At 42.9% G+C, this 27857-nt stretch overlaps 1 protein-coding gene across 1 annotated transcript; it reads right to left on the bottom strand.

Moving 5' to 3' along the window:
- Positions 1 to 579: 579 nt before the first annotated feature.
- On the bottom strand, positions 580 to 27854 carry LOC117397914 (bridging integrator 3). Its single transcript, XM_059008499.1, has 9 exons — positions 27658 to 27854; positions 21919 to 21967; positions 19984 to 20024; positions 19507 to 19568; positions 17042 to 17178; positions 13525 to 13565; positions 8067 to 8208; positions 7352 to 7486; positions 580 to 2541 (listed from the first exon to the last, which is right to left on the bottom strand). The coding sequence occupies exons 1-9, from the start codon at positions 27663 to 27665 to the stop codon at positions 2395 to 2397; spliced, it is 762 nt and encodes a 253-aa protein (XP_058864482.1). The 5' UTR covers positions 27666 to 27854; the 3' UTR covers positions 580 to 2394.
- Positions 27855 to 27857: the final 3 nt, after the last annotated feature.

Raw genomic sequence — 27857 nt, forward strand, 5'->3', positions numbered from 1 at the left:
GGCCTTTTTTATAGCTTCCCCACATTGTCTAGATGAAGACATTTCTGAGTCAACATAAACTCCTAGGTCTTTTTCATAGATTCCTTCTTCAATTTCAGTATCTCCCATATGATATTTATAATGCACATTTTTATTGCCTGCATGCAATACTTTACACTTTTCTCTATTAAATTTCATTTGCCATGTGTCTGCCCAGTTCTGAATGCTGTCTAGATCATTTTGAATGACCTTTGCTGCTGCAGCAGTGTTTGCCATTCCTCCTATTTTTGTGTCGTCTGCAAATTTAACATGACGCCTAGTTCCAAACTAAGCTTGTATAAAAGCAAACATGACACAAGCAGAGACATCTCCATGCATGCCTACATTCTGATATTCCCAACAACTTCAGCTGAACAATGTTTATTCCAAGTTTCATCACAACTGGATATGTGGTTTCCCAGTATGAACATCCGCCCCCTGCTGTCTGGGATTTTATCCCCCGAGGGACGGGGGATGAAGGGGGGGGGGGGGGGGGGGGGGGGGGGGCGGGGTTGGGATAAGGAACATAATGTACACATAAAAACCACAGAGAAGAAAATATACAAGTGATCATTTTATTGCATACATTCTGGCAAAACTTTAATCATTTTACAATGATAACAATGTTAACAAACACACATCTGAATTGATCATGGATCATAACAACTCACAAAAGCTTAAACTGAACCAGAGGGATGAACAGTAAATTAGATAAATCACGGTTTATGCTACATTAGGTTCATTCAGCCGCATGTGGGACAAAGCTGCCAAAGGACGTTAGTGTTGCATTTACACAGGGGGCTGTCCCCACGGTGGAGACCCCCTTCGGGGGCAGTGCTGGGTATATGTACAGGGATTTTCACTACAGTACCGCAGCCTTGCTGAAACCCCGAAGGAAGGAAATACCTGCACTCAATACTGAGCTGGAATGGTCATTACAATGCAGAACTGTACAGCTCTGGCCAAAAGTTTAGCATCACCTAGAATTTTAGGATTGAGACAGAATTAAAAAAAAAAAGACTATATGAACATAATTTAGATCTTTTATTTAACATCATGTAATCAAAGAAACTAGAAAATGATATCGCAAAAAGTCTACCGAATTGGAATAGCAGAATTTTGAGGTTAGATTTCGAAATGTCACATTTTCCCCATTTTTGTCAGTTTTTCATTTGTGAAAACTACAAAGCGGAATACAATTATGTTAATGTGACATTATTCAGGTTTCTATATAAATGGGTAATTGTATGTAAAAAATAATGTAATTGTATGTAAAAAATAATGTGATATCTTGTAACAATTGTAAGTCGCCCTGGATAAGGGCGTCTGCTAAGAAATAAATAACAATATTAATTCGACTTCATGAAGCAACATGAGTTCATTCTACAGGGAGATGCAAAACTTTTGGCCAGAGCTGTAGCAGAAAAAAAACAAAAAAAACTATTTGGAGCCATAAAACTGATTAATACTCACAGACGACCCTTCGTCACAGGAAGTTCATTTAGAGTTCCGAGTAATCATAAAAACAAAACAAACAAACAGAAAAAACACTCACTGATAAACACACTCCCTCCATGAACTTAAAGAAGAAGCTTTAGACTTCTATTAAACACAAGAAAAGCCAGAACATCTACCCAGAAGCGAGCCGCAACATTATCAAAGCCTCCCGCCTTCCTTATGCTCCGATGTATTTTAAAAGGGAGTGGGGAGCAATAATTACAGCAGTTTTAAAGGGCAGCGGTAGTGTTGTGTAGTGTTTGGGACTGAGCTATTTGGGTTACAGGTCTTCGGGAAAGGGGTTTGGATCGTTTTAAAGTGCTGATCTCCATAAAGAGGAGCTGTTTGCCATTCAAGCCACTAGAAGGCGCTGCCGCCTTGCTTTTTTTTGGAAGGCTTCTGTAATTCAAAAGGAGATTTCTATGTGATGTCACAGGAAGGCACAGAGACGTTTAGACATTTGAATGAATACCAGATTGATATTCCATTAAAAAAATAAAACGTAAGGATACAACTGGTGAACTGGAGCAAATACCTTGTCTTAGAACAGCCCTGCATTTGTTAATGTATAATTCATGTATGTTTTGAAGAGAATGCCAGCTAGTGCATAATGCCACCATCAAGGACAAATAGCTTCATATCTTTTCTACAAATGATGCCATAGCAGAGAGCCACACACTGCCCCAGGATTACCCATTACCTGGACAGCTGAACCACCCTGTACCGTATACTGCTCCTCACCAATTTAAATCCCTTAGACATTCGATCAGAGAGAGAGAGAGAGAGAGAGAGAGAGAGAGAGAGAGAGAGAAGGCAACAGTTCATTGTGTTTCTCCACAACACTTCACAGTGCACTCAGAGCTAACAGCCGCTCCTTCCTCAGTCATCGGCGACGATGGACAGCGCTCGGAGCTCGTTTAGCTTGGCCTCGTTCTCGCGCTCCCGCTGCTCGTCCGTCAGACCCGACTGGTCGATCTGATCCGTCAGCTCCCCGAAGATTTTGTACATCTCTGTGTAGTACACCACCTGCAAGAGAGCCGGGCACCGTTAGCCTCTCCACAGCCCTCGCAGTGCAGCGTCTGCTACCACAGACCACTTCACTGACATAAAGACAGCGCGCGATCGACACTGAAGCAGGTCAGGATTGCATTTGTAGTTGTTTTGAGGGTGTTCATGTTTTTTTTCCCCATGCAGTTTGGAGAGACTGGCATCCTGTAAATGTAGGTGCCCATGACCCACCCCTCTTGTGCCACGGAATACCAAGACAGGTTTCCTTGCATTGGAGAATGACAGAATAAGCGTGGGTACACATTGTGCACACAGTATCAATGTGGTCAGCAGTGAAGAGGTTAACACAAATAACATGGAGGAGTCACTCCTCCAGCAGTGTGGAGTAGTGGTTAGGGCTCTGAACTCTTGACCGGAGGGTCGTGGGTTCAATCCCAGTTGGGGGACACTGCTGCTGTACCCTTGAGCAAGGTACTTTACCTAGATTGCTCCAGTAAAAACCCAACTGTATAAATGGGTAATTGTATGTACAAAATAATGTGATATCTTGTAACAATTGTAAGTCACCCTGGATAAGGGCATCTGCTAAGAAATAAATAATAATAATAATAATAATAATAATAATAATAATAATAATAATAATAATAATAATAATAACTCCAATACACAATGATGATGATGACCACAGCAATGCTGAACAACAAAACAAACAACGAGCCATCCGCTGTCTTAACAGTCTAAAAAGTCAAAGCAAAGAGCGCTTAAAATGTCTAATGTTTTCACAACAGAAAAATGCATTAACAGGCTATTCTCCGTTGCTTTTAATGCACTGTCCGGTCTAGCTTTTCAGATCTTGAAGGGCAGCTGACAATGTCACAGCTGTCGACAAGTCAGGATCAAATCCATGGCTTTCATAAGGAGTAGTTGCTGGAATAACACAAGCATTATCGTTTTGATCATCAGATTTAATTATCTTTTATTTCCTGTTGTATGAACTCTTAACTGCATTTCTGGGAATGAGCATCACATTTGTAAATCAATCTCGGATCTTTCTCTTCCGTCTATGTACCTTGTTAGAAGATTATTTGAATGTAATCCATGCTTGCTAGGACGCTTTGATTAAGGGTTACGCTGTTGTATAATGAATTAGCAGTAATAAAAAGGACATTGTTAAAACAGTAACGGTAATGAAGCCTGTTTTTGCAAGCAGGCGAGTGATTGCAATGCTAAGAGCTCTCTGACACTTCCCACCCCTGCCTCTCCCCCAGCCCGTGAGTCAGGATCCCGGGAGAGAGGCTCTGATGATTAATAAACTTTAATCGCATTACAAGACTCTGGGGGAGTGAGCAGGAATGAAAGCACTGGGACATCCAAACCAGCGCTCACACACACACACACACACACACACACACACACAGAGACATACACACACACACGCACACACGCACATGCACGCACACAGAGACAGACACACACACACACACCACACACAGAGACCCACACACACACGCACTCAGAGACAGACACAAACAAAGGGACTCAGACACAGACACACAGAAACACAGACACACACACGCACACACACCCACACCCACACAGAGACACACACACACCCACACACACAGAGACAGACACACACACAGAGACACACACACACCACACACAGAGACCCACACACACATGCACTCAGAGACAGACACAAACAAAGGGACTCAGACACAGACACACACACACACACACCCACACACACAGAGACACACACACAAACAAAGAGACTCAGAGACACAGACACACAGACAGACACACACACACACACACACAGACACACACACACAGAACATGTCCTGCGCTGCTTCATTATAAAAGGCAGGACCGGCTCTCAGGAGAAGGCAGCATCTCATCGCTGCTCTGTACTTGGAAGGTATTTAAAGCGATGCTGAACACTGGGTATTTGTTCTGCCCTGAAGCCCAGTCATGCTGTGGCTCTATCCTGGTCTTTTACTCGCATGTCATGATGGAATGCGCGATTCTTCAGCCTGCACGGGAGACGACGATTCGAAGCAAACGTTTGAAACGTCAGGCTGCTCACGTTAAGGAACTGCCTTGGATCAGGTAAAAAAAATAAAAATAATAAAAAGCAACTTAATAATTACCTGCCCGCAAGATACTGATAACTGAACAAGCTGCCCCTGAGCAGTGCTCTGCCCAGTCTCCCAGCCGTCTGCACAAAATGTCAGTTTAGCATTCGCACTGGCTACTGTAATAATACCATAACCTAACCAGCTAGTGAAATAACTGTATAAATCTAACCCGATGGACAGTGTTACTCACTGTCTTGCATGTGCGGGTTAGGGTTGGGGTTAGGGTTTGGGTTGGGGTTGGGGTTGGGGTTGGGGTTGGGGTTGGGGTTGGGGTTACATATTCAAGCTGGTATCAGACGACAGCTCTGGCCAACAGTTTTGTATCACCCTATAGAATTAACACACAGTCGAATGAAAGCTGCTGAATAATGTTCCCTTGTTAACATATTGAATTGCACACCCTCTATATAGAATGAACTCCCTCAGCTTCATAGAGTCCAATGAAAGCTGCTGAATAATGTTCCCTTGTTAACATATTGAATTGCACACCCTCTATATAGAATGAACTCCCTCAGCTTCATAGAGTCCAATGAAAGCTGCTGAATAATGTTCCCTTGTTAACATATTGAATTACACCCCCTCTATATAGAATGAACTCCCTCAGCTTCAGAGTCCAATGAAAGCTGCTGAATAATGTTCCCTTGTTAACATATTGAATTGCACCCCCTCTATATAGAATGAACTCCCTCAGCTTCAGAGTCCAATGAAAGCTGCTGAATAATGTTCCCTTGTTAACATATTGAATTCCACACTGCTTTGTAGTTTTCCCATATACTTAACAAAAAAACTGACATTTCAAAATGGAACGTGAAACACTGTATTACTATTATGACTTTTGCGATATCATGATTTCGTAGTTTCTTGGATTACATGATGTCAAATAAAAGATCTAAATTATGATCATATAGTTTATTTTTGTTTTGTCTCAATCCTAAAATTCTAGGTGATGCAAAACTTTTAGCCAGAGCTGTATGTCAAATTTCTGTTTGTACTCGTGTGCCCGAGCAGTGAAATGAGGTCACGATGACCTAGCGATTGTGTGGACACAACGTTATAACACATCAAGAGACTTTGATGGAGAACCTGGTGTGAAATGAAACCGTATTCAAGAATAAAACAGACATCGTTTCAAAAGACATTGCAGGAATAGAGACAACACCTCAGGCAGCAAGGGTAAGGAACGGGTTTCACTGTAACCACGAACGCTTGTTTTGTAACACAGCTTAACAGCTTGGCACATTCGTTCGTTCTGTCCAATTCAAACAGGGCTGCTCATTTCCTCAACACAACAGATACCTTTTCTCCCAGTTGTTTATAAGGCCACTGCACACAAACCTCCTGGCAAGCGATTCCTTTACCCACTTGTCCATCCGCACAAGGGCTCTTGTCTGAGTGAAAGAAATGTGCGAGGGCAGGAGATCCGCGGCCTGCCAGTGCTCCAGGCCTTTGTGAATCAGCAGGATGCCACTTTTATCTTCCCCGCTCTACTGCAGGTAGTCACTTCCTCTGTGATGGGAAAAGGACTCCTGAAATATTTCACACGCAGCCCCCGTGAAGGCTCTTGTGCGGTTCACATAAATATTATACAAACATGGAGAAACTGGAGCACTGAGATTTCAAATGACACCCGCTTGACACGAACTCGCACATCTTAACTGGGGTCAATTCAACGGATCTCAAAATGCACGGACCTAAACCCCACTAGATATTATTTATTTGCACAGACAGAAAGGCACTGAAGAGAGTCTCGTGCAGGGTTTGATGTTTCATAACGCTAATTCTTCTCAATCTCTGCGGTTGGGAATTCAAAAGATATGGTGCCAGCCTCCGGTTCTTCTAAATGCTATCATACGTTTCTCTGTAAAAGCTGCTTGTGCAGAACTATACCTGGCATCTCTCGATGTTAGTTATTCCTAAACCTCTTTTTCCTCTCTAATTAAGACATCGTTCTCAAAAAGCATCAGTGTCTAAACATTGTGCCGTGCCCCGTGATGTCACTGCCAGTTTGAGTTAATTATAGACAAACACTACCTTTAAACTGAAAATAGCTTGAGGCTCACTGCATCAGGGAGACAGACAGACCTAGCGAATCTCAAGACAGCCTAGTCTCCCCAAATCTGTCTCTGCGCCAGAAGAACCAGATCATCACAATTAGACAAGTGGTTCCCCAAGCAAAAACTCTGAAGAGTGACATACGTAAGAGTGTAACGATACACTAATGTCATGATACGATATCGCTAGAACAACCTGGCTGCTGTGAACGACGCACGAAGGACACCGCTCCCCGAGAGCCGCAGTGCTGAGTGCTTGAGACACGCAAGCAGGTTTCAAGCTTGAATTCAATGGTGGTAACACCAGTAAGAGGCACTTTCCTGGCAACAAATGAATCGCTTCATTGACAAGAAGGCCTATTTTTCCACAGCTTAAAGGCTTTCGGTGGGAATTCATTTTGGTCAGCTGCTGGTCAGAAGCAAATACATTGAGAATTATCCCATTGACCCATTGCATAATTAACAGGTTAAATAGAGTTTCAATAAAAAAAAAACAAAAAAAACATCATATTAAAAAAGTGAGGGATTCGTTTCAGTATTTTGCTGCAAATGAAGCGTTGACACGGAGGAAGCCTAACTATGCAGCGTGAATGTCGCTGGGGCCAGCTCTCTGCTGCCTGGCTTGATTGTACCTACCTGCGCCCGGATCAGAGCCTCGAAGCTGGGCTGGAAGAAGTCAATGCGGCTGTGGTAGAACCTGGGCATCTCCTCCAGGAGCTGCTTGTTCTTGGCCTCAAAGTCCTCTCGCACCGGCCTCAGCTCCTCACGGGCCTGGAAAGAGAAAGAACGACCGACTGATCAACGCACTGACCTTTCCAATACAACCAGCAGCGCTCACTTTCCAATAAAACCAGCAGCACTCATCCCACGAAGCTCTCTTTCAACTCTACTGTAAGTCACAGTCCTCTTCCTGCCGGGTCTTTAATTACTTCAACCTGCCAAGGCTAAATGAACTCGTTTAGGACCTCACAGGAACAAAAAAAAAAACAAACAACCTCCAGACTGGAATGGATGTCAGGGCCAGAGTTGTGCACCACTGGGGCAGATGCATGTGTGTGTGTGTGTGTGTAGGTGGGTGTGCAGAGGGACTCTCTAGGATCGTTAGGTTTTCATGTACGTGTGAGTGTGTGCGTGCGTGCATATGTGTGTGTGTGCATGTGTGTGTGCGTGCGTGCGTGCGTGTCTGTGTGCGTGCGTGCGAGTCTGTGCGTGCGTGCGAGTCTGTGCGTGCATGTGTGTGCGAGTCTGTGCGTGCGTGTGTGTGCGTGTGAGTCTGTGCGTGCGTGTGTGTGTGTGAGTCTGTGCGTGCGTGCGTGTCTGTGTCTGTGTGTGCGTATAGTGACTGCAGTACCTGGTGCAGCTTGACCATGTTGGGCCCAGTCTTCTCCTTCTCCTCGTACTTCTCCACCTTGGACTGCAGCCGCTTGTAATCCTGCAGAGCCTGTTCTCTGCGCTTCACTGCCATGTTGAGGCTGGGGAACACGCTGCTGAACCTGAGCCAGAGAGAGAGAGAGAGAGAGAGAGAGAGAGAGAGAGAGTGTAATCCAAACCAGGGTGGCGTGGCTGAGAAAGAGGGTGCCTCAAGCAACGTTTCATAAAGCACTTTCAAAACAAGACTGCACAATAATAATAATTAAAAATATTGAACAATTCTGAGTTTACTGTTATTATAAACTGCAGTAGATGAGTCGATTCTAGTTAATGTTTAGATTCAAAGTGAATCCAGAAACAGTGGAGAGCGCTCGGAGGGTTAATTCCTCTTTGAGGTGGGGGAGGTGTGGAGCAATGAAGATGTAACGGTCTGAAAGGTGCAAAGTGCAAGAGCGGCTCCAGGGTGCCTTGACTTGGCTCCAGGTGTGTGCCACTGCCGAGACAAGCCAGGGATTGTTTCTCACAGGAAGCGGAAGGGAGTGGCCCAGCCTCACCTGCACACGTCACACAGCTGGCAGGCTGACTGGCAGACAGGCAGGCAGCCCGTCCTGCGTATTTCTATACAATCACTCCGTCACATTTCTGATAGGGGAAGACAAGGTGTGCTTTAAGGAGATAACATGCGGATAATGCAGCCTTTCATAACCGAGTTCAATATTTAAGTGGGCTCTATGTAACTGAAACAGAGTTAGGGGTCGTCCAAAATTATCATCAGATACTGGAAGCGTAAACAGCGTGCTCTATTTCAAGACCCCCCCACCCTAAAAAAAAAAAAGGGTACATAAAAATGCATTAAGCTTTGTTAAAAAAAGGTTTTAAGTAAACAAAAATAAATAAGTGGTTGAGTCTGTCGCACCTGTTAGCAGATTTAATTTAAATGTGTATTTACAGATCAAAAGCATCTCTGTCTAGCTCCAGTAACAGAGGAGTGAAATCCAGCTGAAAGCCCTTTGAATGAAACGCGCTCATCTCGGATTTGTCCATGTGTAACTCTAAAGCTGAATGTGTTCCAGGTAACTATGGCTTGAATACAGTCAACATTCTACCTTCATTTAAGGATTATCCTAACCTTCCACATGACATGCAAATACTAGAAATATCCCTACGGCTTCAAAAATACTGCAGATATTATGTAATGTACAGCTCTGGCCAAAAGTTTTGCATCACCTACAATTTTAGGATTGAGACATAATTAAAATTTAGATCTTTTATTTAACATCGTGTAACTACAAAATGATATCGCAGAAGTCTACCGGAAGCCACGATAGTATTTCATGTTAGATTTTGACACATTTTTCAATTTTTGTCAGTATATGGAAACTTACAAAGCGGTGTGTAATTCCATACGTTAGCGTGATGTTACTCAGCAGGTTTAATTCGACGTCATGAAGCAAAATTAGTTCATTCTATAGGGTGATGTGGAAAAAAAAATGTGTCCCTTTAAAAAGTGGGTTTTGCTTTCTAAGCTATAATTTTATTTGTAGGTAAAGTAGACAGACATTTGGCTAAAGCCTTCGTGCCAGTGTTATACAAAGGAACATTATCTAACACCAAGCTTCTCAAGTGACGCCCACGTTGTCTCCTCGTTTTTAATTCTTCTGTTGCAGGGCGATTGAGGACATTCATAACTACCTACTGCTGCAAGTGTCACTGTTTGATAACACGAGCTTAAACTGCCGTCTGGGGAACGCACACCAACTGGAAAGCAAACACGGTCTGCTTTCTGACAAAGCTGCAAAGGTGGCCAAACAATGGAAGAACGTGGCAAAAAGACACCAAAAAAAACTGTTCGTTCTAAAGCTTTCTGGAATAAGCTTACTATAGAAATAAATAAAACTCTCTCACACCTCATTCTAAGTCTCGGTTTTTAGCACTTGCTCTGTAATTAAGCAGCTATCCACTCCACCCACCTCGTGAAAAGAAAATTCTTCCTCCCCTTCTCTGCGCCACCCACTATCTCCTCCACTCTCTCCATTTACTGCAGTCGCTACAATCATCCTTCTAATAGAATTCACACTGGCTACAGTTGTTTCAGCATACCAGAACTCCTACTGCATTCAGTAGGTCTGAAAATGTAACAAGAGATATACGCAGAGCCACTTACGAATGGAGTTTGTAGCACTGTTATGTCACAAGAAAATAAAGCCTGTGCAAAGCACCTCATTTTGAGGCTTTTAGTCCTAGACATGCTGTATCTGCATGATGCACACTGGTGACAGTTTTGACTCACGGCTTTTCTAGATGTATCTTGTGATTAAACATGGCATAACTTTAAACAAAAAGCAATGTGTGTGTGTGTTATATATATATATATATATATATATATATATATATATAGTCATGGTCAGGTTTTTTTTTTGCTTTTGCCAAACTTCCCTGTTCTATATTTACACCATCTGCATTGAAATCCTTTTTAATTAAAATGCCCAAAAGGAGCTGGCCAGCGACGACGCTGACACTCGGAGAGACCCAGCCTGGGTGTGGCGGGAGGGAGGGAGGCTGGAAATAGCAGCAGCCATTTAAACCTTCACTGCACTCTGTCGCCAGAGAGCCAACGAGCCAATCGCCAGGGTCAACCGGTTCAATCTAAAGGCTGCAAAATGATTACATTCTTACACTCAATTTCAACAGAAGGCATTCCAGTTAGTTTACAATTCCCCCAGCTTCAGGACATAGGGGTGCAAGACTTCCACGGTACTGTTATATAGTTTGCTATGTTTTTGTTAGTAGTTGATCAGCAGGAAGCAATGTTCTCTCCTACATAGCTGATCAATAGCATACATACCCTCCACGACTTTAACCCTTTGTTTGCAGAAGGGACTCCCAGCATCTTCCGCGCTAGTAGTTTTTGTCTGTTTTTTTTTATATACTATGATGAGAAGTTCCTATGGTGGTAAGCAAATGGTTAAACCCGCAGAGGATAAGGCATGTTTATGAAGACACTTAGGGGTCTCTGAATTGGAATTCAGTTTTTCTTTCCTTATTTAAACTGTTAAAAATCCGATATTGCTTCAGTATTATTCCTAGACTGTGTAATGTGTAATGTCCTGATCCAGCAGCAATTATCTGTTTGGCTTTAAGCAGATAGTCTTACAGTACTTTTACACAACTCTGTCCAGCCCATGCTAAAGAAGCTGGCCCTAATGCACAATACATTTGATCAAAAAGCTTTCTGCATATTCACGTCTGTTGTCGCAGATATGTGTAACTGACAATGGCTTACAAAAGATTAATTTCTGGTTATGCTAAGCAATCTACGAAACATTAAGATTTAGGCAACGTCTTGCACGCAGTTATTGTGTTCCACGCAACACACACCGCAACTGTACACTACAGGAAGCAGATTCCAAATCTGGGATTTGTAATGTGTTTTGAAATGAGTCCTATTCAAAACTATTACATGCTGGCTTATGGCTATTTTCAACGCATGCAAAAACGTGTTCATTTTTGAGATGCACCAGAAATTTTCCAAATTCATCTGGTTTTCCTTTTAAGAAAAAAAAAACAAAAAAAAAAACTGACCTTGAACAAAAGTTTATTTCTATTGGTGACTGAAGTCCTGAGCTACAATTAGCTTGTTTAGTATTTGGCTAGCAGGGACAGGGTGTGGTGATTAAATGGTTAACAAGCACAGCCTGAGTTAATGAGAGGCCGTGTGCCCACGCGCCTCCCTCCCTCTCTGTGTAAACACGACTACGTCACTCTCCACCCAGCCCAGCACAAGGTTGCAAGAGTGCATATCTGTGCTGGAGCCACATCATATCTTTCTCAGCGTGGGTATGCTGGGGTGTGTGTGTGTGTGTGTGTGTGTGTGTCATTGTCAGCGTGCACTCTCAGATCATGTGCACTAAGCTAATCCACTGGAACTCAATAAAGACTTGAATAAAAAACTAAAACATGCTTGGTGTATGACACTGCTAAGATCTATTTAGTATTTGTATCTGCAGCCTCAGTCTCAGCACATGCATCCCTGTGTGTCTATCTGTCTGTGTCACTGTGCTTCTCCGTGTGCAGCCCTGGATTAGCCCCCTCCTGTCCAGCCAATCCCAAACTCCTGGCCCAGCTCCTAGGAATGCTGTCATATCAAGAACCTGCCCACACGTCCGCCCTCCGCCCACCAGGAAGAGGAAATTAGAACCATTCCATCCTGTCGGAGCAGAAGTGAGACCAGAAAACAAGGGAAAGAGAGAGAGAGAGAGAGAGAGAGAGAGAGAGAGAGAGAGAGAGAGAGAGAGAGCGCACACTGCACTGCCAATGCAGAGGGCGGTGGGGCGGACCTTTTGGATATAATAATCACCGTCTTCCAAGGGCTCGTTAAGGCCCTGCTTCCTCTTCCTGACCCCTCCCCTGAGGTTACACTCTGGAAATATAGCTTTCAGAGCGAGTGAAACACAGCAGGGCAAACTTTATACCAGACGTAAACTGCGCTAGCCTTGCGTTAACCCTTGCGTCAAACTGCAACTTCTCTGCAAACCGCTTAAATAATACTGTTAGTTCTGTGTCTTTCAACTGTATTACTATAGGCATTGTATCCTGCTTTACCTGCCTTGTATGTTGTATATGTCAGCTTGAAATGTATACTGTACTACGACTCGAAGTGCATTACATTATAGAGCTTCATAGCTGTGTGTCAGCACTGGATGGAGCTTGTCCACAGATTGTTTTTGTGTATTTTTGAATTCTGATAAATGTGTTTAAAATTTAAAAGTCAAATCCATCAATAACTCAAACCACACCCAAACTAAATAGCCAAGTACAGCCAAACCCTTCAAACCTTCTACAGGAAGTGCGCAACAACGGGGTCGGTATGTACAGCTGTGGCCAAAAGTTTTGCATCACCTAGAATTTTAGGATTGAGAAAAACTACGTAAGCGCAATTTAGATCTTTTATTTAACATCCATGTCGTCAAAGAAACTACAAAATGAAATCGCAAAAGTCTACCGGAAGCCATAATAGTAATACAGTATTTCACGTTAGATTTCAAAATGTCACAATTTTCAATTTATCCACTTTTTCATTACGTATATGGAAAACTACAAAGCGATATGCAATTCAATATGTTAACATTATTCAGCAGGTTTCATTCGACTTTATGAACCAAAATGAGTTCATTCTATAGGGTGATGCAAACTTTTGGCCATAGCTGTATGCTCAATGTTGCTACTTACATGTCAGACAGCATTTCAATACTCTACAACTTACATACTGACATATAATCTGATGGTTTTAATTCCAATGTAATATTAATGGTGTGGCAATCAGTTGTACTGCACGACTGACTAATGCAAGCTTATCGGACAGAGTGTGAGATGATCAAGAGCTTAAAAGAGAGACACGAAACTATGCGGAGATCCATCAAACAAGGAACAGCACTTACTTTTTCAGTGGATCAATGACAGTCTTCTGAATCTGGTTGACCTGTGGGGGTGTAAAGAAGAGATTTAGGCTGCTGTGTCCACCCTTCAGTTATCTTATCCTGCGAATGGAAACCATACCTCTGCTTACTTGCATGTTATTACTAGAGTGCTCCCTCTTTATAACGCTTACAGGACCGTGCTGTTTGTGTTCAGCCTTACAACGAGAATGAAAGTGTCAATTTGCATTACAGGGGAAACGGGAGCCATGACCATGCCGCCTTATAACTGGTCCCCCGGAATAAAGGGCTGGCTTTTGCAGGGACAGCACTGTAGCTCAATGCCAGGAGTTAATTCCCAAGGACAGTCCAACAACAGAGACTCGAATGGCCATATTTACTAAGATCCAGTGCAAAGTTTGCTCCACTTTTTCTAAGTGGAATAAAAACTCTCCGATGCAGGTCTAAAAGGCATAGTGTGTTTTTGTAGTTTTAGTTTTCAAAACGCTGAGAGTTTTTTATTCCACTTCCAAAACGCGGAGTGTTCTTTGCGCTGGAGTCAAAGCTCAAAGCTCAGGACACCCAGCCCAAGATCCCATGAAGCTGGGAGGATTGCTGCCTCCAGCCCAGTATCCCAGCTGGCTTGAGAGACTCACACAAGTCCTGCAGTGAGTCAGTGGGTCAAGCTGGGGTTCAAACCCAACGCTTTCTGACTCACAGGGACACAAATGCTCTGCTTTTGTTCCAGAGCGATACCGCAGCAAACGGAATACAAAAACACTTGAGTTTGTTTTTGTTTTTTTTGAACTGTTAACAAGATATAAATTTCCTGCTTTTTTCAACTCTGTATGACTTATAGTAAGTTCAAAGCCAGCCAGGGTTATAAGAAGAGGTCCTTATAATCTCACACATGAAAGAAAAATACTGCGTGGGATTTATCAATGAAAGCCCCCTAGTTAACATGCATGGAAGAAGATCTAGGGGCAGATAAAAGGCATGTGCGTAGTGAGTTAGCCTGCGTTTCGGATGGAGGCCTGACAGCTCTCTTTCTCAGAAAGCGCTGTGAGCTCACATGACGGAAGCAGCACACTTGTGGCTGAAATGTTTCCTCGCTGCTCGGTATTCAGCAAGATTAAGGAAACCGAAATTGATAACAGAAAAGCTAGGCTGCACACAGGCTTAGTGGAATATTTCACCCACAAGCAAGTATTTGTTACTCGAACTAAGGAAGCTACAAGTGGAACCTTTTTTTTCTTTTTTCCTCCCCAGTAATAATACTGTACGGTTTTCAATATATTATCAGCACATCTGCTGGTGTACAATAAGCAAATCGCACATCTCTGTCAACACACAGAAAAGCTGTGGTACCGTCAAGCAGGTAAAATGAGAAGGTCCATTCGAGTTGAAATAAAGGATACACATAATGAAACAAAAATAACCTTTTTTGAAAATGTTCAAAATAATCTATAAATGTACTGTATTAAAACGGTGTTGAACATCTGTAACTAAATAACTATTTCAATATTTTTTTTTTAAATGCATAGCTATTGATTCCTGTCTCTCACAGTTTTCCATATTTTGTTTAAATGTGTATGCGAACGTATCTGTGGAGGAAAAAAGAATGTGGTGGTCAATCCCAAACTTATAGAAAATGGTACACTGAAATACTAAAAGGCCATTTATTTGTTTTCCAAAACTATTTTTTTTATGTCATACAGAATGTCACAGAATAATGGAAGCAAGAAACAATTTGAGTTTCTTCTCAAATAAGTCTGAGACACTGCAACAGCTTCAGAGCTGATGTCACACAACTTCATAATGGCATATTTTCCACCCGCTGTCCATAAACAGACAATGCCTTTGTTTTAACTTGGGAAAATCTCTCTCTCTCTCTCTGTCTCTCTCTCTCTCTCTCTCTCTCTCTCTCTCACACACACACACACACACACACACTATTGGCACGCATTTCAATCTATCAGAAGCTGATTTATGTGCAATTGAATGCGTACTTCCAGTGCATATCAAGTCTCCGGTTTGATACACTCACGTCACACCTAGGATTGCAACTTTCACTATGCTTGCCAAGGACCTTTCACCACAGCAGAGGAGTCGGAGGTGCCTTGACTTGACTCCAGGTGTGCTCCAGCACTCAGACGGACACACCTTGCTCCAATAGGCTTTATTACATAACTCACATACACTGGTTACGAAACAAAACATAGACAAATATATGAACAAATACGAACGTGGTAACATTTGTGACGCTCCACGCTTCTGACTGAATATTCAAGTCGGATTCTTGTATTTTTTCCCCTCCTTAATATCTAATAATCAGGGTTTAGTGCTACTAGGACTCTTCATTGAAACCTAATGAATGCTGTTGGTTGAGCAGCAGGTAGGAAAGGCTTTGCCAGGTCACTTTCAATGGATTTATTGATTTTTGACCTGAAACACTAGAGTAGGGAAGAGATGAGGACGGGAAACAACAGGAGAGCTAACACACTGACTTATACCCTCGACCGACTACCGCCTGAAGAAAACAAAATGAGCATTTGAAAACAGGAAGCTCCAATACAGTTGTGTTAGTTCAAATATTCTATTTGCACGAGGGCTTTCTATTCTAGCTGCGTTAATTGAAAAAAGAAATACATAAATAAATCCCTTCATGCCGCAATGGTATATTATTCTCATTTGATATGATATCCTGTCTCTGGTCACATGTGTCGCCGCTTTACTTGCAATTTAGGTGCACAGCTAAAATAGTCAATGCACAGCTAAAATAGTCAATGCACAGCTAAAATAGCATCAATGAAAAACAAAATTTGAGTCGTGCGTCTTCTTCTGTAGTGCGGCTTTAGTATCTGATCTCCCACTTGCGGAGAGCTGTGGAAAACATCTCCTCACAGCCCAAGCAGACTGGATCACAGCTCGCTCACACCGGGGGCAGGGGGAGGGGCAGGATGTGGTGCTGGTCTTGCTGGTATCCCACAGAGAGAAGATCCACACAATCTGTTAGCCTGCCTGAGGCCTGCGATGCGTTTGCTGCACAGTTTGCGGAGACATCCAGGCGGACAGGGCCCTGCTCTATGCGTATGGATCATCTGAAGAATTAAACACACAGCAAGGCGGTGCGTTTCAGTGTGAAACTGAACTGTGTTCGGGACGCTGCAGCTAAGTGCTGTGGAGCCTGACATACTGTGCATTCATCGCTGTGTATTAAATACACCCTATTGTTTCTCTTTCCAGCACACTCAGAGCCTACCTTCCTGTCACACTCCCCGAATGAGAGGGGTCTGACTCAGCTCACAATCCTGCCAACAATCCACAATACCTTTTTGTCACTTTTTTTTTTTGGTCTGTTTGTTGCTTGGCTTCTAAAACGTTGCCGGTTTGTCTCACCTAACAGGAGGCGACCTTGTTTGTACATAAACAACCCAGGAACAGATTGACAAATAAAACCCTACAGATGTATAGAGATAGAGGAGTCGAGAGTCTGTCTGTCTGTCTGTCTGTCTGTCTGTCTGTCTGTCTGCCTGCTCACCTTCTCATGGTTGAAGGCATCCATCCTGCGCATTGCTGTGTCCACCGCAGTCATGGACTCCAGGAACGCCTGGTCCTGCTCACACAGGGGGTTGGACAGCAGGTCTGATGAGATCTTCACTGCCGACTTGGACATGGCTGTGACCGGGAGAAACGGACAACAACTGTCAACACTGTGTTTACCACCTTTTAAAAAAAAATCGAGAGTAAAAAGGAGTTTGAAATGATATTCTTGCAGGCATGTTTGTCTCTACTGTAAACCAAACATGCTTGTGTCAAAGGCCCTGGTGTTCTCAATTTTGTTTTATTGTGCTGTTTTGCTGCACGGGCATCCATCCATCACTAGGGTACTCCCTGCACCACCTATCCAGAAGCACGGTTATGCCTGAAGAGGTTTCAATAGCACTGCACCCACAGAGCCAGACTGACGCATTTCACAACCCAGTCCATCTGGACACGATACAGCTCGAAACGTACAGTAAACAACGTTCTCCTCGATCCACACAGAAATAAGGAAGACAGGCTAAGGACAGAGAGCAGGAATCACTTCTTCACAGAGACAGTGGTGAGGGGACGGAATGGATTACCTAGCCATGTTGTTGATGCTGAAATCACTGGGATCCTTTAGGAGCCAAACTGAAAGTTTTTAAATAAATCGACTGCTAGGAACTGGACGAGCATGGACGGTCCGAAAGCCTATTCTAGTTCGTAAATTTTCTTGTATTATTATATTTTCTTATTAGCCTGATGTTTACGTGTTGTATTTATTTACATATATTTTTTAGTATCTAACAGTGATTCCCCATAAGATTGTGATAAAATATTAATATTGAAATAATATTGAAATGAATAAAGAATGGTTTTGACAGACTGCTGCCTGATATCCATAATTCATAATCAGTTTTTCCCGATCAAGGGCAAAGCAATGCGCTTTCTCCATTCACTATAGCAAACGTGGAACAGAGTACTTCAGGGGAAGATCCACAAAACAGGTCAGTTCAGTTTTCAGCATTAAACGTAATAAAGCAGCCTAAACAAAGAAAAAGGATCTACATCGTTTGTTTTTTTAAAATCTAAATAGAGAAACGCCAAACATGCAACGACTCTCTTGAAAAAGGTTTCGCTGAACTCTAGAGAGAAAAAAAAACCCAAGTGCTAAAAGCCGTCTGCTAACCAACTCACTGAAAGCTCAATAAGTTCCGGAGCTGGTGAGCGATGTGTTTACTGCGCAGGGTAACCATCAATGAGGATCTCCAGTACGAAACACACACACACACACACACATCCTGGGCTGGTTTGGATCAATCAGCAACGGGCAGACTGCAGACAGCGTGTGGCACACATTGCACTCCAGGGCTGCTCAGCAGATGGCATTTATTTAATTTGTTAATTAGATTTTAAGAAACTGACATTTCCTTTGATGGGGCTTTTTATATTACAGTTTAAGGAAATAGACCCCCCCCCCCCCCACCTCCCCAAACAAAGGACTGGGTATCGCAGCTTGAACTACAGGAAAGCTGTGGATAGCTTGTAATGTAAACATAGGAACTATGTTTGTATGGCTACAGGCGAAACACCACAGCTGTGCTCCAACAAAAGTGTTTCGGGTCACTCCTCCAGCACAGGCACTGCTGCACGGGAGTCATTTGATCACGAGCTTGCTAGTTTGAATCCTAGTCAACCAATCCACCCTGCGGGTTAGGGAGGAATATAGGCTGGGGTTAGCCAATACATTTTACCCAGATTTTGCAACAGCAAAAAAAAATTCTAATAATCAATTATTTTGAGTTTTTTATTCAAAGACCTAATAGTTTGCATTATTTCGGCAAAATGAAGCTCCAGTTTAAACTGAATTCCTATTAAAACCAGAGTTGAAAAGCAGGTACCCCCGGTCTCCTCCACCTCCTCTACAGTTCACTCTCTCCACTCATTCCTCACTCCCACGAGTTTCAGCACTGCCGTTCCGCAGGGCTCGGTCAGGGCACAGTGAATGAAATAAGAAATGGTTTTAGCAGTTAGAAGCTGCACTCCCAGAACCGGAAGCTCTGCTCAGCAGATGTGCTGGCGTTAATGGCAGGCGTCTTCCCCGGCCAAACAGCTGCAGAGCACCAGGGACATTCTCGCCCTGTTTCTAGCGTTCTGAACTGGCTTGCTTTCTGCGTGCCTGTGCCCACAGTCTGTGTTTTGCTGACTGAAACCACACTGCAGCCGTCCAAGTGTTGGATGCATGCAGAGGATGGTTTAAAATCAGTAAGCCACTTGGCACGGCTGCAGGATTGTCAAATTGGTTGAATAATCCATGAATAATGCACACAGATCTCTCTGGCAAGCTTTTTTTTTTTTACTGCTGTATTACTTTACCTAGAAACAGGTGTCTGCAGGAGCGAATACTAGTTTTTAAAAAATATTGCAAATAGAACCAAGTGATTATGAGGCATTCGAACCAACAACAGAAGCCACACATACCTGTATCCGCCTCTGTGCTTTTCTTCATGTCTTTGTGAAGCTTCTTGGTTTGATCTTCCAATCTGTGGTTTTAAAAAAAAAAAGGAATTTAAGAATTAAAATCAGATTTTAAAGAAAAAGCCTAGGTTTACAAACCTGCCAGCACGCTGTAGATTCACTCCCTGTGCAACAGTTATTAGCGCTCATTTGTAACGTGAATCTCCCTTTTCTGTGCAGGTTTGAGATTAGGCGACAGTACAGTGGGTAGTAAAGAAATGGTGATCATCACAAACTAAAGGGGTTAACTATTTAGGGCACGCTTCAGGAGTGTCAAGAAATCAATCCGGCATGTCACAACGATGGTGCAGCAGGAATGCTGCAGTTTGAAAGAAGTGCACCGTGGACATCGGATCTCATAGGAACTGCCTGAATGTTTCAGTAGGTGTTGCAGCACACACACACAAAAAAAATACGAATGAATGAAATAATATCACTTACTTCTGAAGTTTGTCATATTCTCTTTCAAAATCTCTCTCCACCTGTCAAGATAAAAAAAAAAGAGGACTGAGATTAAAAGGGCAGCAGTGTGGAGTAGTGGTTAGGGCTCTGGACTCTTGACTGGAGGGTCGTGGGTTCGATCCCAGGTGGGAGGACACTGCTGCTGAGCAAGGTACTTTACCTAGATTGCTCCAGTAAAAAACCCAACTGTATAAATGGATAATTGTATGTAAAAAATAATGTGATATCTTGTAACAACTGTAAGTCGTCCTGGATATATATAGAAATCATACTAGCCAGAGGCGTTGAGTTAACAAGCTGTCCAACTCGTCTGCCTAGGAGCGAGTCGTGAACACTGAAGATTTTTATTTATTTATTTTTTTTAAATGCCACCAAAAGAGCTTGTGGAGTTTTGACATGCCATACTAAAACCCAAATAACAGCACGGAAATAACTTTTTCAAATTATAGTTAAAATAAATAAAACAAATAAAAGCCTTCCTGCACGAGTAGGATTGCTCCAATAATGCCAGTGGATCACAGTCTGAGTGCCTGCGAGGCTTCCCAAGGCTGCGTGTGTGGGATAGTGTGGCGGTACCCGAGAGTGGGTGCGATGTGGAGAAACCACTTCCCCTGTGATCCTCTCTGTCTGTGGCTCGGGAGACATGCTGGATGGTTTTCCTGCTTCCTGTGACACCACAGTGATTGAGGAGGGGGTGGCCAGGAGAACGGGCATTTCTTCATGGAACCCGACACTCACTCTTCACCCACTCTGCAAACCTTTTTTTACATTTCTGTTTATTTCAGATGAGATGCATTCGTCTTGGATTCACCGTCGTTATTAGCTGCGGAGCCCTGCTGTTAGAAATCAGGCAAGCTCAGTATGGTCATGTTAAAAAAATAAATAAAAATAAACAGCAACTGTAAATATCCTAGGAGTATAAAAAAAATATATAAAAACACGTCCAGGTAACAAAGGTCGAATGGAAAAACTAAAGTCTCACTTTATAGCTTAAAAAGGGGGAACACAAAGCCACTTTTTCAGGAACAGTGGCTTGAAACCTGGTTCCAGGAGACCTAGTTTGAGGCAACTTTGCCTCATCAAACCCCAAGTCTCCCCTGGTCTGCCATGCAGTGGCCTAAAACCAAAGTATCTTCATGCTCCCTCAGCTTTCAATCAATCAATCTTTATTTTATATAGCACCTTTCATAGTGGACCACCATCACAAACGCTGTCTCACATTGATGATGGGAAAAAAGGGATAGAAGGCTATTTGAAATGGTCTTCAGCAGCTAGGCTTGTGGCGATCAACCTTGCTGAGCTTTTTTCAAAGTAAGTTTTCGATGGTGTGGTGAAAAGAAACAGACAAGAGTCCGAAACTAAAGAACGTGAATGACACAAGGGTACGAGAACAATCAATTTTTGTTAAGCCCTTTCCACTGCTACAATTACAACAGGAACTTAATGAGTTAACAGAAAAAAAAACAACAAGGTTTTTTCTGATATTTAATAATTTGTTCTTCAGTCACCGGCGGGCAATTTGGACAATAAGAATACCGAACTATTCACAGTCCACTGAGGTGGAATTCACATTAAACAAGATGCTTTGGAGTAGTGGTGAGGGCTCTGGACTCCTGACCGGAGGGTCGTGGGTTCAATCCCAGGTGGGGGACACTGCTGCTGTACCCTTGAGCAACTTTACCTAGATTGCTCCAGTAAAAACCCAACTGTATAAATGGGTAATTGTATGTAAAAATAATGTGATATCTTGTAACAATTATAAGTCGCCCTGGATAAGGGAGTCTGCTATTAAATAATAATAATAATAACAATTTCAGCACACGGGCGATTAGAAAATGTGAGCACTCTGAATGGCATCACGAGGACAGTATTTTTGTACACTGAAGGTAAAAGAAAAGACGGAACTGGGCTTACCGTCTTCGAAACAATCTGTTTTTTCGGCTGGCCAATCTTGAAGGGAATCCTGCAACCAAGCAGAAACACACACAGCTGAGAAAACTTCTCGTTTACTGCTGCATTCTCATTTGTGTATTGATAACAGGCTTATAAATGTACAGCTCGGTTCTCAAACTACAGTAGAACATTTCCTATCCGATCCTGTAAGACACGATACCCTCTATTAACAGACAGACCTCTGGCATGTGACAGTTACACATGCTGCTACCAATAGAACAGTATAGATGATCAATGCACATTACCATGTGAATAAACAGAAAATTCAGTTCTTAGCAGGGCAGGACAGATTCAGTTGCAGGTTAAAAAAAAAACAGACACTAGAAATAATTCAAAAATAAATTCTGAAGTATCTTGTACGTAATATAGCCTAAACAACAACAGAGCACTTATAAATCTCATGATTTATGGATTGTGTAAAACAAGGCAGTTTCATCCATCCTATAATAGACTCACCATGTCATCTCCTATAACTGGAGGGACCCCCCCACCCTCCCAGGTGACCCTCAACTCGGACCACACTGCTGCCCCTGGCAGCCCTGGCATCACACCTCACATCTGCGTCTCGTTTTATAGGATGTCACCAATTAGAGGGGCAGTCCGCTCTGCAGGGGCCCAGGGGACGCTGCACCACAGACCAGAGCCATCAGCTGTGCTTGATTGAGAAGCTCCGGACCACATACAGCACAGCTACGGCTAACAGTTGTCATTCTGTTGTCTTATTCTATACGAAGACTCAGCGTTCAATAAGATCCCTGTGCCCAATGCAGTCTCTGCTGGGCTAGTGCAAATGTCATTTTAATTCTTTTTTTTATTTCCCTTGCTACTTCCTGGTGCAAGGCTGTGTAACTTAAATTTTCAAAACGCTGATGCAAGCACTTATTTTTGACAAATGACATCGCAATAAACTATTAGTAAACATGACTGTAATTCAGTCCCATTAGTGGCACAAAGGAGGGTATTATTAGACAGACACTGTCTCTTTAAATACCACTTTTAAAATGACGACACCCCCCCCCTCTCACCCCAGACACTGGCCAGGTAAACAGGATATGAGGTCTAATGAAAAATCTAATTTTAAAATGGGTTTAATAATAGGTATTGAAATCTTACACAATGTTTATGCAACACTAAACTAAAAAATAGAACAAGTTTCTGTTTTTGGAACTGTAAACCACACCATTACCCATATTATCATCTACAATACGCTGAAAGCATATGACAGTATTTACTATCCATTACTATCCATACTTACACAATGTAAACTTGAATTAATCAGGGTTTACATCACAATAACAGCAGCTTACAATAACCAGCCCTCGCCCACAGCTGAACTCAAGTGTGCTTCAAGTCTATGCTTTGCTTCATTCTTTGTAACTTTCCCCTATAGCCGTGTAAAACCCCAAGGTCTGAATAATACTGCAGGCTACATGTCCACAAAAAAATGTGTAATGAATGCTCAACCTCAGGTGATAAACCTGTCCACTAACCGGGGTCTACTGCAAAACAAACTCACGGTGTTTAAAACAGTTTAGGAATAGTTGAAACATATACAATAGAATACTTATGGAAACAAAAATACATTTCAAGAATCACAGTACAAGTATTAATACAATTAAGAGCAAGATAAATACAATGACTTCGGTTCTAGCAAGTACAAGAACATGACAAAATACGATTCAATAACGGAGCAGATAACAGTGTCAGTGATAGTTACACCAGGATATAATTAAATACAAAACACTTCCGATTAAATAACACTTGACAGATTACAGTACTCTAAAGTACAGGATTAAATGCAGTAAAATAGGGGGCAGATAAGAGCAAGTAAAGCACATCATCGATTCTATCACGCCCGCTTGACCTGCAAGTCAAAGGTCAGTGCGCCTCAGTGACAACGACCTGCAGGACGGACTTAGCTTGAGAGATACGGAGAGAGAAGAACAGACAGAAATCAAGCCCTCCAGTCTACTGCGTTTGGCTTAGCAGCAGATCAACCTCAACTAGATCTTACTCTCCCTCCCCGATGTGGTGGCACCTGGACATGGCAAGCCTACACAGCTGTAGAACATCTCAGAGTGGCGATTAACATTGCCTGCACAGATCCGGCCAGACATCTTGCAGCACCCTGTAGAATGAACTCATTTTACTTCATAAAGTCGAATGAAACCTGCTGAATAACGCGACGTTAACATATTGAACAGCATACCGCTTCGTACAGTTTTCCATGTACTTAACGAAAAACTGATAAACACTGAAAATCTAACATGAAATACTGTGCTACTATCATGGTAGACTTTTGCGATATCATGTTGTAGTTTCTTTGATTACATGATGTTAAACAAAAGATCTAAATTGTGTTCATATAGTTTTTCAGAACTTCTCCTCTAAATTTGACAAAACCTGCAGTGAATGAAGGTCTGACTTGCCAATTCAATCCAGATTTCGATTCATTGTCTGCGTTCGCGTTTCTGATTCATTGTATGTCTACGGCACACGCTGGAGTGACCTTGGGGACCATGTTCTGAACTCTGGACCAGTGAACAGTATCCACCGACCCACCACAAGCATCACAGTGCACAGCCTGGACAAAGACCACCGCTGTTCATCGGCATGGGTCTGAAACTAAACAAACAGGCACAGCTCGGCAAGCACAAACAACTGAAACCTTGAGTTTCGAATCTCCAACAATACCTTTATTTTTCCCAATGCCCAGCATCAATCTGCAGCTTTGTGAGAGGGAGGAAAGAAGAAACGTGCTCTGAAATTTGAGCAATTTTAGACGTGGAATGTTATTAACACAGCAAGCGCTTCTGTGAGGCACAGTAGCCCGCTTCAAACGATGTGTCTCCGATTGTTTTAGAAGCTGACCCTCCGAGTCACAGAACAACAGAGATCCCACGTCATCAGAGCACATGTCAAGACATACCTAAAATTCCCAGCTCCTTCCAGTGAATAAAGAGGTCTTTGAGACAGCAACTTGCCCAGCCCTGAAGACTCAGGACGTTTGCATGAATTAGCAAGGCCATGCCTGCCAGCTATTGATCCCTGGACTGGGGGGCGATTGTGCGCTGCGGAGTTAGGAGAGGAACCAGGCCTGGCCCGGCACTCCCATTCGGTCTTCACATGCAAATGGGGGTCAGCAAAAGACGCAAGTGCTGACAATGTGAAAACGGCAAGCTACAAAAACTGGGTATAATGCCGTAGCCATACTGCGGACTGCCTCTGACGTTGTCATACACAGGACGTGTGCAATGACTCAAAAAAGCAATGGCCCCCATGTCATTCATCATACAACGAGCATGAATTGGGTCCCTTGTGTTCGTCTTTGAAAGGCTATGACAGGGATAAATCTGATAAAAAATAAAGAAAGGAAAACTCTGTCTTACTTAATATTATAGCGAGGCCACTTACGCACTTTTGCACAGTATACCGTATGCTTATTCTAAGGCTCTTTGTTTTACCACGATTGTCCATCTCTGTTACTAAGTCAGTGGGCAGAATAAGGCAACAGACGCACACTATGAAGACTGAATGTGTGGCTCTCCCTGCAGCAGCAGAAGACTTAAAGAGGCACTGCTTTATTAATCGGGTTGATTGAGTTCAGAAGGAAGCCAAATCATTTTCTTGCAAGTCTATTCTTCTGGAGTTTATTTAGTTTTCCAGGCTGTCTCGCCACTTTGAATCAAGCCCTTTAATCTGGCATGACACTGTAGATGTATGCAGATGTATATGCCCTGTGCAATAGATATCCCTATCTAATCTATCACCACTGAAGACGGGGATCCTAATGACTCTGTGAATTCACCCAGTTCAAAGTGAAAGAAAACTCATAACATTGACTTGCTAAGGACACTAGCACAAGTTTTTGAGTCTATCATATTCCTGTCTGTCTTTACGTATATCTATAACTGTATATTACAAGTCACATGCCCACTAGAACCTAGGACCAGCAACTATAGCTATTTAGCAGCTGGAATTACACATAGGCATCCCATCTGTCTGTCTGTCTCTCAGACCACATGTCACACTAAGTGTTTAGATAGATATACAAGTGATTATTCAATTGAGATGAAACTTTGGTCAAGACATGCTATAGCACACACTAGTGACGGTAGGAGTCTGTGGGTGGATGGTATGTCACATACATACAATGGACGTTCTGTAGCCTAGATCATAGTGATTTCTGAATGTACAGTTCTTGCAGCACACTTCAGAGAAACTGTTACCATGCTAAATGTGACCTCCTATAAAACAGCGGCTTCTGATCCCAACCACAATGGAAACCCACAGCTAATCAAAGAGCGAAGGGTGCTTGCAGGGTTCGTGAAGAAACTGAACGGATCGCTCATGAAACCTGCTCTGCAGCTCCGAGCTGCTCAGGGGGAGCGGAACTGAGAGCGTGCCGTTCAGCGGGTTCTTTCATGGAGCTGCTCAGGGGGAGCAGAACTGAGCGTGCTGTTCAGCGGGTTCTTTCATAGAGCTGCTCAGGGGGAGCAGAACTGAGCGTGCCGTTCAGTGGGTTCTTTCATGGAGCTGCTCAGGGGGAGCAGAACTGAGCGTGCTGTTCAGCGGGTTCTTTCATAGAGCTGCTCAGGGGGAGCAGAACTGAGCGTGCTGTTCAGCGGGTTCTTTCATAGAGCTGCTCAGGGGGAGCAGAACTGAGCGTGCCGTTCAGCGGGTTCTTTCACGGAGCTGCTCAGGGGGAGCGGACCTGAGCGTGCCGTTCAGCAGGTTCTTTCAATGAAGCTGCTGTGAGCCGAGCTGCTCACTTGCTTCAGCACCAAGCAGCTTTTGATGTCATGGCAACTACACTCACTTATGTCTACTTACACCTATTAATGTGTTTGTGATATAATTTACTACATAGGTAATGATGTAACAATCTAATATGCCTATATATATATAGTGTGTGATTGGCTAATTGAGAATCCTAGCACATTCAGACTCTGGGATCTCACAATGTGTGGTCCGTGGCATCGATAAAGCCAGTGCTTAAAATAAGATGGCAGTGAAATATACAGTATTTTTTGTTTTACTGTAACTGTAAAAATCATAGTACTGTTCTTCCCTCCGTATCCTCATGCACTCATAATAAACATGGTCCTGAAAACATGCTTACACATTGCTTCCCATCCTGCTCTTGTCTTGGGACGATCATGTTTATTTGGTTAACAGCACGGTACCGCGTTATGGGCAGATTATGGCTGTGAACGGTGCTGAAACACCGCAGGTTCTGTAGTTAATGACTGAATGCCAGTATCTGTGTCGGACGGAAGAAACGCATTGGCAAAATTAGCAACGGAGGCAACTGGTTGGTATCCCTCTTATCAAGATCAGACCGGAGCGACATGATCAGGTTCTGTTTTGGTCAGAAAAGAGGATTACCAGGCGTTTAATTAAAGTCACGAAACGTTTATATTTATAATACTCGGTTAATAACAAGCCAAACCGCGGGATGAAAACTTTAACACAATTCCGCAATACACTACTAGCAAACCATACAGCCGTATCCTTTCTTTGACTCTCCTTCGGATCACTCTCAGTTCAAACAAGCTGTTATTTATTACGGAGTGATTAATGCTTTAGTCTCCAGGTATTCACAATGTCTCTCCGTCTCCTCTCTCTCATTCCTCGACTGGACATTTCCAAACGACTCCGGCTCGGATGAACCTGCTCGTTGCAAAGCGTGATACTTACCAGCTCATTTTCTTTCCCGGGAGTTTTAATCCAGTTTTATTCAATAGGTTTTCAAATCCAGGCTTTTTGTCTGTTTGTTTTGATTATGTATCCTCTCTGTGCCTCTCTCGATCGCTCATTTCCTGTATCCACGCATTGAAGAGGCGGAGTCTAGCTCGACGTCAGGGTCTGACGTAATCCGTGACAATGATTGACAGTTA

The sequence above is a fragment of the Acipenser ruthenus genome, chromosome 37 (genome assembly GCF_902713425.1).
Source record: "Acipenser ruthenus chromosome 37, fAciRut3.2 maternal haplotype, whole genome shotgun sequence".
Taxonomy (NCBI): Eukaryota; Metazoa; Chordata; class Actinopteri; order Acipenseriformes; family Acipenseridae; genus Acipenser; species Acipenser ruthenus.